The sequence below is a fragment of the Elephantulus edwardii genome, unplaced genomic scaffold (genome assembly GCF_000299155.1).
Source record: "Elephantulus edwardii isolate Elephantulus edwardi_28Jun2011 unplaced genomic scaffold, EleEdw1.0 scaffold00061, whole genome shotgun sequence".
Classification (NCBI taxonomy): domain Eukaryota; kingdom Metazoa; phylum Chordata; class Mammalia; order Macroscelidea; family Macroscelididae; genus Elephantulus; species Elephantulus edwardii.
The window spans coordinates 10,706,922-10,718,185 of record NW_006399811.1 but is presented as its reverse complement, the minus strand read 5'-3'; the positions used below and the strand labels follow the sequence as shown (position 1 = coordinate 10,718,185).

The 11,264-nt window shown below is 37.6% G+C and overlaps 1 protein-coding gene across 2 annotated transcripts in view; it reads right to left on the bottom strand.

The window, feature by feature from the left end:
• XPR1 (xenotropic and polytropic retrovirus receptor 1) overlaps window positions 1-11,264 on the bottom strand; it is a 252,287-nt gene that overhangs the window by 38,873 nt on the left and 202,150 nt on the right. Inside the window, exons 10-11 of one of the 2 annotated variants that reach the window (XM_006887735.1) lie at window positions 3,611-3,782; window positions 2,278-2,472 (exon numbers count right to left, since the gene is read on the bottom strand). In XM_006887735.1, the coding sequence (XP_006887797.1) occupies window positions 2,278-2,472; window positions 3,611-3,782 (367 nt within the window). The remainder of the gene's footprint in view (window positions 1-2,277; window positions 2,473-3,610; window positions 3,783-11,264) is intronic. The other variant, XM_006887736.1, reaches the window with a different exon arrangement.

Here is an 11,264-nt window from a genome sequence, read left to right as displayed (position 1 = left end):
TGTCTTCCAATTCCTTTCGATACAGTGACTCAGTATATTCCTTCCATCTTCTTTTAATACTTCCTGGATCACTTAACATTCTGCCGAAAGCATCCTTGATTATAGCACCTCGAGGTTTGAATTTTTTCTTCAGTTCCTTGAGCTTAAGATATGCTGAGCGAGTTCAGCCCTTTTGATTTTCTGACTCCAACTCCTTGCACATTTCATTGTAATATTTTGCTTTGTCATCATTGAGGATAGACTACTGCAATTCTGGGGCATTTATATCACTGATTTTTCCTGAATCCTGGGATAATGAAACAAAGCTCAACAGTGGTCCTTAAAGAAATTCCCCTCATGCCTTATGTTCAGGAAAAGTTAACGGAAAATAACTAATCTTCAAAATGTATATTAAGATTCATGATGGCTCCTGTTTCCTATAATAAAGCCCAATTCAGATCCTTCAAATTACCATTCCTTGATCTATAAATGAATGAAATGGCTTCTTCCTATTGCTTAATCAGAAACAAATTGTTAACCAAATTTTAGTTAAATTTTCCCTTTCCTTCAGTTTCTGCACTTTGCCCCACCCTCTGTGATTTATATGTAGACGCTTATTCGCATCAAGTCAGAACTGACTCATAGCTGAACCTCTAGTGGGTTTCCACTAAGTTTCCATATTATATGGGAGGAGGTCACTCATCTTTCTCCCATGGAACTGCTGGTGGATTTGAACTGCTGGAGGGATGTGACCTTTAGGTTAATAGTGTAATTCCTTATGGACTATGTGACCAGAGTTACATCCTCCTTTACAGTTCTCTATATCTAGGTTTGTTAACGATTTATAGAATTTCTTCCTTTTTAAACAAAATCATTTTATTAAATTGCTTGTAGATTTAACTACTTAAGACATATTTCAGACAAATCTGTGGTGCATAACAAACAAGGTATGCCTTTCACTGTTTTACCTGACTGGAAAAAGCACACTGTTCTTTAGTAAAAAGAGTCATTGAGTCCATGTATCAAATCAGTGGTTTGATTTATAAAGCTATAGCCTTCTGAATTATTATTATTATTGTCTGGACTGAATGATAGTATTCCTGGGTAAGAGGTAAAATTATGGGAGCTTTGGGTATGTTCTTCCTTCACTGAGGCACTTAGTTAAATGAAATCATTTAACAAGGGTGCCTATATAGTAGAAGAATAACTGGCTACATATATCAATACTGCATCTAGTGCAAAAAGTGAAAGCAGGTTATATAGGAAGCGCTGCTGAACAAAATGTGAAGGTTTATTAAAATGATGACTTAATCTTTTCACGACCTTAAGAAACACTTCACGTAAGCAGTAGTTTTAACTTTCCTATAATACTCATCTAAAATGCCATCATCCTCAAGTTATTTCCAACTCAGACTGACCCTAAGCACCAAGAAGAACCATCCTTTGTGGATTTTCCAGGTGTGTAACCTTATAGGAGCAGACTGTCACATATTTTTCCTGAGGAGCAGACTGAGGGTTGGGAAAGTTGGGGGAAGGATATAAAAATTCCACCAATAAAAATTTCCTAACAATGTGTTTAAAAAGAACTTTAATAATATCTATTAGTAGTATTTCTTTACCACCTACAGATGAGAAAAGTCATAGCTACTAAAGTGAGGGCTGAAGTCAAGTAGACAAAAGAGGAAATTAATTTTTACTAAAAAAAAAGCTAGATAGAGCTCTGATTGACAGTTCTTGGGAAAAGGTTAAAAATTCAAGAGGAATAACTGCATGTGGCTCGGAACTTAAAAGCTCTTTCTCCTCACAACAGAAGAACTGTCTCAAGTAATAACAGGGTTGCCATGGAGATAAGAAACTAGAGGGATGATAGAACTCAATTTGCAGTTAAATGGGCTGGAAACAATTCTTACTACTTGGTGAAGAAAAGCAATTAAAAATATACATGATTGCCAAAGGGGATCATTTTCTTACCTAACATTTCCCAATCTCATTAATGCACATGGAAGTCTAAAAAACCAAACGAAAACCCTAGATTGCCCACAGATAGCAGCAAGTATAATTTAGGATTTCAAACATTATCACCAATCATTCTATTCCGTTTTCTTTTGTTTCTTTTAAATGATATTTGTTAGTAAATATAAAACAAGAGTAACATTGTGCTAAGGAGCAAAGAAGTATAACCTAGTGGACTGGGCATTCAATGGAAAAAGAGAACAAATGGAAAACAAACAAGGATAGGAAAACATATTCACAAGGGAAAATTCAGGTTTGCAAATTCTCTTCACAAACATGGAATACCTTTGTGAGTGCTGTAAAGAGCAGCGAACGTCACCATGAAGAAAGTTGTAGAGTATTTCCCCGCATTAACTAAATGAGGAAAGGCCCTTTTTGTATCTCGGTATCGGCGCAGGCACTGGATGAAGCGAAGCCAAGCAGGAATGCACTGAACAATGGCACGCACACCATACGAATATGTATGACAGATTTCTGGTTCTGTAAAGATTTCAAAGAAGAGGGGGAAAAAAATTTAAAATGTAATGGGTTTATATCACATAATCATATAGTATAAAAATAGCAAGCCTATGAAGGCCAGGAGACTAAGTTTCTGGATCACTTACTTTGTAACTTATTCTTGAACTTTTTAGTGGCAGATAAAAGGGGAAAGAGAAAATATGAAGAGGAAGCTACTGGAAAAAAGCTTCCCTCTCAGGTTTCTGACAATTGAAACATCTGGAAATCACTTTCTCTAGGGTGCATAATAAAACTAGAAAAAAGGAGATCTGTATTTACTAATCCAAAGGGGGAATTGTACAGATACAGAGGTTGACTCTTAATTGGTAACACCTGAAAAACCTACAAATAACACAAACTTCCTAACTGCAAATCACTGTAATGGAATATGTTCAAACAGGTTGTTCATATTCTTGTGTTTATTTGGGTTTTTTGTTTTGTTTTGTTTTGAGAAGAAATGAAATTATGTTTTTAAACCAGTAGAACAGAGCTGGTAAATTAATCTGTTTTTGAATTCTAAGAACATATCTTGGTATGATTATTCAACTGACAACAGAGTTACAATTTACTGGTAATCAGTGAAAATGTTTCAGTACTTGCTTGATTAATTTTTGTCAGTCAGAAGTTAAATACTCTGTCTAAATTAGGCTTTTTATCACTAAAGCAAAATAAAATTATCTTGTAACCTGAATTACTAGTATAAACTAAAAGAGGGGGGGCAGTCAGAAGATAAAGTACTATAAAAAAATATTAAAAGTCAGTTTATAAAGACTTTCTTAAAGTACTTGTCCCAACTCAAAGGAAGTTTTTTGATCCCTGTGATGGCAAATTATTGGCACTAAAGCATCTGTGATATAATTACCAATGTACTAGATTTTTTTTTTTAGTATTCTTAAAGTGCAAGTTGTAAATCTCTTGGCAAAAGGATGGCAAAATCATAACACAATTTATGAGCCAAATTATATCACATAAAGAGATAGCTAAGAGTGCCAAATAAATTTAATTAAGTTTGCAATATTATTGGATGAGTTTTCTTCATAACCTTAAATTTCCCAGTAGCTGTTTTCAGCACTTCTTGGTTTACACTGGCAATTTAGTAGTATGAACATTCTTATCCTACCTTTTGAATCATCTGGCAACAGGCCTTCATTTTCATCCCATTTGAGTTCAAAACTGTAGAAACAAATCATATATTCCAGGTCCATCAGTATCACTGACAGGCTGTTCAGCTGATCAGCCAGCCAGAAATCAGCAAAGCCTACTTTATGGAAGGGGGCTGTAAATACTCGAAACTAGTGGAAAGAAAACAAAAAACAAACAGAAACAAGAAAGAATATTATTTTTTAAAAAATAATTTTGACATTGCAATATGATTGTTTGGCTGATAAACAGAAGATTAACGAACCAGTCACAGACAAATCTAGTCACAGTGATTTGGCTAAGGATTAGGAGTAATGGGAATTAACAAAGGCAGAAAATGCTAGCAAAGAGAAGTGGGCAGAGTTTCTGAAAACCAAAGAGGTAAGCAGAGTATTATCTACTGAGGCAATAAGAGGTCTAAGACTGTCAAAAGAATAAACATAATAGTTCTTGGAGAAAATGCAACCAGCGTGCTCCTTAGATGCAAGGGTGACCAAACTTTGTTTTACATACTTTGAGCATGTTGTTAGTTGGAAAAAGTGGTCATCCTTGAAAATTGGAAAGATGACTGAACGAGTAAGATCCTTTACAAGATGGACTGATACAGTGACTATATTAATGGGCTCAAGGATATCAGAGATGATGAGGATGACAACAGCACAGAGCAAGGTTCAGATCCATTGTTTATAGGGTTGCTATGAGTTATAGCTAACTTGATGGCAGTTAACAACAACAAGGGTTTGTTAAATCTCAGCTTGATTTTTCTGGAGACGCAGCAATTTTCTAGTACTTTCTCTCATCTTAGATAGTTGAATACAAATGTCTTTCTTGCCCACAAGGATGGGTAGGGAAGGCTGGCACACAGTATGAGCATTCCTTAATCCTCTCACAAAAGTAGTTTCATTGATGCCATTGTGATGATTGTGTTCATTCTAAAACTGGGTCACAAAATTAGTCTTCTTACTACCATTACGTATAACAACTTAAATTTATTGATCCCTAGTGCAAACAGTATTTTCCTAAGTGCTTTTATATGTATTAATCAAATCATAACAATTCTACAGGGCATATTATTTATACCCTCACTTTATAGATGATCTACAACAAATTCATTCTAACTCATCTGTGAACCAGTTTATTCAGTGCACATGGAATGTGAGCATTGCAGAGACCAAGAAGGATTAGATCCTAATGCAAGTCACCACAATTTGGCTTAAATTGTGCAGCTATGCCTTGAAAATCATATGTGAAGAAAGCAGAGGATTGTTTCATCCTTACTTTGTCAAAACCTATCTTAGTATTTTTTAATTTGCACATTTATTTTATTTCCATTAGAGAAAAACCATCTATATAAAATTTGGTCCATTTCTCCTTCTTTGCCATTCAACTTGAATATTTTAATTTCACTCAAGTAAAAGTAGAATTATGTACCAGATGTGAGAACTAAACATATTTCCACGTCATTAAATGAGTAGAATTTAACTGTATTAGATGTTCTCTCTTATGTCTTAGTGGTGTAACTCACTTTTCCTAAATGCTGTTTCTCTTCACTTTTATTTATTCAGTTAACTATGTAATAAATGATGCTTCTTCCACTCTGATGTGAGTGCAAAATGTAGTCCTTAACAGTAATTAACTGGACTTATGATGGAATCTTCAGTTTCCCCATTACAGGAAATTTCTATAATAATCTTAAGCTATTTTAGTCAAACACTGAATATCAATTGCAGAAACCAAGAAATTAATTTTAAAATATTGTGAAAATTCCAAATGAAACAACACTGAGCCCATTTGGAGTCACAATGGTGAGAATGGTCCTCTGACAGTTTTTGCCTCAATAGCAACAAAGCCTCCTTTGAGCAAATTAGCAAATGGAAAAACAGCTCTAGCAGGAAGATGACTCTTGAACTATTGTTTGTAAATTTCATTGACAGGGGTGAAGTCATTCAGTCGGTCAGCAGCAAAGTTAGATTCTATGAATACATACTGAAGTCACAGCCTGTAGTTTTCAGAATTTAAGCTATGTTTGTAATAGCGTGTTTAGTTTCTTCTACTAACTTTCCTGGCACAAGCTGTCCAGTTGAAAGGTTCAAACCTATCTGTCCTGAATTGTATATAGATCTGTCCTGAGGTGTATCTGGTCCTGTCGACTAGTATAGCTTTACTGTAGGAACCAATGGTCCCTGAGACTTTTATGGTGCTGATCACCTTTTTGATCAAAGATATCATATCATGTCTAACCCTCTTGACCAACGATCTTTGAAAAGAGAAAACCTCTATTGTCTCATGTCACAGCAAACTCCCTATCTTAGTACTGAGTAATGTTAAAATGGAAATTAACAAATCAAAATTTATTCTCTCATATTAGGAAGCTAGGAGTATAAACTGAGGACATGAGTTCAAGGGAAAAGCTTTCTCTGCCAGCTCTTAGGAAAGGTCCTGATCTTCCTTCTAAATATGTTGGACCAGCATCCTTTGGAGATGTTCATGTGTCTTGGATTTTTATATCCCGGGGTACAGAAGGTTCACAGTACAGAGGTCTTGAGTCCAAGGATGTCCACCGTTTTCTGGTTCTCCTTTCTTGGTGGCACTGATGTCCCTCTACTCTCTAATTTCTTTTATATCTAAAAAGAGATTGGCTCATGATACAACCTAATTACACAAATTGTATCCTGCTTCATTACTAACTACCTCTAATTCAGGTTCAGTGATATCATTCAGGTCAGAGTTTATAAAGCCTATGATAATTACATCAGATTACAAACTAGAGGTTAATTACATAATACTAAGAATCTTATACAATAGAAAATAGGCTCCTGAAACAAGACCTTCTGATATCTGGTGATATATTCACATCCAGTAAAGCTAATAATAAGTTATCCCAAAGAATAAACATTCATAGAGTGAAGCTATATATTTGCAATTATAAGCTCAGACAAACCAAACTCTCTTTTTTACTGAGATTTTACTCATCTATATATGCAGGTGTTCTGGTGCTAGTTTATGTAGTATTTTAAGAAATCCTAGGATGCATAACAGGGAGCTGAGGTGGCTTGTTGTTGTTGTTGTTGTTATGTGCCATCGAGTCACTTGTGACACATAGCGACCCTATGTACAACAGCCCTAAACCCTGCTCTATCCTGTGCCAATCACACTACCTCTGACACACCCATCCCGAGTACCCCGGTCACTGAATTAATCCACCTCATAGAGGGTCTTCCTCTCCAGTGCTGTCCCTCTACCCTCCCAAGCATGATGTCCTTCTCCAAGGACTGGTCCCTCCTTACAACATGTCCAAAGTATGTCAGACGAAGCCTCAGAATCCTTGCCTCCAAGGAACAGCCCAGTTTAACCCTCTCCAGGATGAATGTGTTTGTTTTCTTGGCAGTCCATGGTACATTCAATACTCTTCTCCAGCACCACAGCTCAAAGGCATCAATTCTCCTTCTATCCTCCTAGTCACTGTCCAACTCTCTGACGCATAACAAGTGATTGCAAAGACCATGGCCTGTATCAGATGCACCTTAGTCTCCAGAGTGACACCACTGCTCTTCAGTACTTTGGAGAGGTCCCTAACAGCAGACTTTCCCATCTCGCAAAAAGGCAAAATTGTGTGGTCTTAAACCAAAATATTCCTTGAAGTCTCCTTAAAACAAACAATAGCTTAAACCCATCTAGTAAGCGCTCTGAAGAATTGTGTAAGATCAAAGTAACATCAGCAACTCAAACAATTAGAAGGGAACAGAAGGCAGTAAATTTATGTTGGTGGGGGAATAATAATTTGGAAAAGAAGGAAGAGAATGGTTTTATTACTTTTGATAGGAAATGTTTAAATTGTGATACAGTGAATTCTTTAATATGGCCTATTTGGCCATAAATGGTCTTATAATTCCCATACTGTAATGAATGGGACAGTGCAAAAAAGGTGCTTCCGCATTACCAATGGGACTGAACAGCCTGCTAATAATGAAAATAAGATTCCTCAATCCGTGTAGGGATGGAACCAACAAATATGTCATATTGAAACTTAATGTCTATGAGCTGAGAATCTCCTAAATCCAAAAGACAAAGAGATTTAACACTGGAAATGGTGTTAGATGGGAAGATGTGGGAAAAGCAGAATCATCTGAGGAATTAGGGAAGAGGAATGGAATCAGAGGCTTCGCAACCCACAAGAGCACAGGTGTGGTGTAGTGGGTCTACTGTTTAAAACAGTCTTTCCCAGACCACTGCTCTTCACTTTGTCACATGAATGGGCAGTAAGTAACAAGAATACATAAATAGTGTTTGTTAGTCTATCCACAAATTAGATTGGCTAGTTTCACCAATTTCATGAGGTTTAAACTGAGCAATTTCAATGGTAGAAATTTGGGAATCTCACTACCAACAGGGAAAGGAAGCAGAGAGGGCAGTGTATGTGCTTTGGGGCCAGAGATTCCTGTGTCAGCCAGACCAAGATCTGCACGAGAGCAAAAGCAGCCTCAGAAAAGAACCAGAGACCAACCTGAGATAAAGTGAATTTGGGATGGTGGACACATAGAGCCAGAGACAAAAGGCTTTCACCCAAGCTTTGGCATGAGTGAGGGAAGATGCCATAATTGGTAGGACTAAGGGAAATGGAATTAAATCCACAAGAACCAAAATCTGACCTTGAGTCTATTCCACTTGAATTAAAAACTCATCTCAGGAACAAGTTTGAGGCCTTGAACACTAATGAGTGAAGGCCAGATGAGCTGTGGGAGGTGATCAAGAACACTATCAAAGAAGAATACAAAAGGTCATTACAAAGACAAAGAAGGAAGAAAAGACCAAAATGGATGTTGGAAGTGACTCTGAATATGGCACCAGAACACAGAGAAGCCAAAGCAAAGGGAAGAAATCAGGAAGTTAAGGAGCTGAACAGAAGATGTCAAAGGGCAACTAAGAAAACAAAGAAAAGTATTATAATGAAATGTACAATGAGTTGAAGTTGGAAAATAAAAAGGGACAAAGTCCCTTAAGCTGAAGGAACTAAAGAACAAATTCCAGTCTCAAGGTGCACTACTTAAGGATGCTACAGGCATAATACTAAATGATCCTGGAAGTATCAAAAAAGGATGAAAGGAGTACACAGAACCAAAAAGAACTGGCTGGCACAGAAGAATTTAATGAAACATTTTTAAGTTCAAGAGGCAATGGTGATGAGAAAGGAAGGTCAAGCTGCTCTGAAGAAACTGGCAAAAACAAGACTTCAGGAATTAATGGAATACCAATTGACACAATGCTCACCAGGCTGTGCCAAGAAATGTGAAGGACAACCACTGGGGTAACAGACTGAAAGAGATCCATATTTATTCCTATTCCAAAAAAAGGTGATCTGACAGAGTGTGGAAATTTTTGAACAATATCATTACTATCACAGGAAAGCAAAATCCTACTGAAGATTATCTGAAAATGACAAAGAACTAGCAGATAAACAGGCTGGCTTTAGAAGAGGCTGTGGCACCCAGGACATCACTGCCAATGTCAGATTAATCTTGGCCGAAGGCAGAGAGTACCAAAGGAATGTCTGTGTGTGTTTCATTGACTATGCAAAAGCATTTGACTATGCGAACCCAACAAATTGTGGGTAACCTTGAGAAGAATGGGAATCTCAGAATGTCTGGTTGTGTTCATGCAAAACCTATACTTGGACCAGGAAGCAGTCATGAGAAAAGAGCAAAGAAACACTGAATGGTTCAAAATCAGGAAAGAAGTGTGACAAGGATGTGTCTTGTCTCCATACCTTTTCACTTTGTATGCAGAACAGATCATGTGGGAGGCTGGATTTTATGAGGAGGAATGTGGCATCAGGATTGGAGTAAGATGCATCAACAGCCTGTATTATGCAGATGACACAACCTTGGTTGCTGAAACCAAGGAGGAACTGAAGCATTTGCTGCAGAAGATCAAGGATTGTAGTCTTCAATATAAATTGAAACTGAGCATCAAGAAAATGAAGATTCTCACCACTGGGCCAATTAGCAGCACCATGATAGATGGAGAAGAGACTGAGATTGTTAACAATTTTAGCTTGCTTGGGTTCACAATCAACACTCTTGGCACCAGCAGCCAGGAAATGAAAAGATGATTTGTATTAGGAAAATCTGTGTCAGGGATCTTTCCAGAGTGCGGAAGAGCAACAATGTCAGTCTATAGACAAGGGTGCACCTGATCCAGGCCATGGTCTTTGCAATTACTTGCTATGCATCGGAGAGCTAGACAATGACCAAAGATGACAGAAAAATAATAAATGCCTTTAAGTCGTGGTGTTGGAGAAGAGTACTGAACATATCATGGACTGCTAAGAGAACTAATAGGTCTGTCCTAGAGAGGATAAAACTAAGCTGCTTCTTGGAGGCAAGGATTTTGAGACTTTACCTTACATACTTTGGGCATCTTGCCAGGTGAGGCCAGTCCCTGGAGAAAGATATCAGTCTTAGAAAGATAGAGGGACAGTGTAGGAGAGAAGAACTCAGATGAGGTGGACAAACACAGTAACTGGGGTAAAGAAGGTAATTTTGTCAGAGATAGTGAGATTGACTCAGGAGAAAGCAGGGTTTAGAGTTATTGTATACAGGGTTCCTATGAGTCAACTGGCGACTTGATAGCACATAACAAGATGGGAACTTTGTAACTCTGACCTAAACTATGAGGCTGAAGGTCAAAGGGCCTGCAAACACACTGTAGAAGCTATTTGGACTGAGGGATTGTATCCTGTTGCCAACCTGAACTGTAGCCTGTAAACTTCTCTAATGAACTCTGTATCTTTGAGTATGGTTCTGTGAGATCTGCGAGGTCACTGCAACAGATTTTGGACTCAGCAGAACAGTGAAACGGGTGTCTGCATCAGTAGAAACAGGTACAGGAGTGCGTGAGACCATTTTTTATGGGAATTGGTTTTGTATTGTGGATGTTGATGATTAGGAAAGTTCTTGTGGAGTTAGTAGAGGTCAGACCTGGCTGTCCCCATCTGCATATTCTCTTTTCACATTAGGCTTGCCCACTCATGGAGCAAGAGTGTCTTTGGGCAGACTTCCAGGTGGGGTAGGGTGCCTCTGTTCACTTACCTGGGAACTACACAGCTTTCTGACATTTATTTAAACACTAGAGAGGCCACCCTGAGAGATTGAGGGGCTGAGGGAAAAGTCTGAGGGGCTGTCCTATCTGAAGAACTGTCTCCTGAGTCATTCTTGATCCTTAATTTTAATCTGTGACCTCCCTAATAAATCCTATAATCCTTAATACAGTGTGAGCTCTATGCGGTCAGTGTAATCTATAACCAGACCTTAGCCTTAAAGGAAGCAGCCTTAGGCTGATCTTGATGGAAGATCTTGGTCTTTCTCACCCTGGTAAAGTTAGAGAAGGTCAGATGACCCTGATGCTATTTTTAGAATTATTCTATTGCTTTTTACTATATTGTAATTTCTAATCTATTCTATCAACAAGTATTCATTTATTAACAAACACAAAGCAGATGCACAGATAAATGTCTACTCAGTAGGCAATTATTCTGTTAATAAGAGTAACTAGTCATGCATGAATCACAGTTTGCTATTTAAACAAAGAACGATGCACTGGGGAAACAGTTCACTTAGCACAAAATGAACACAATT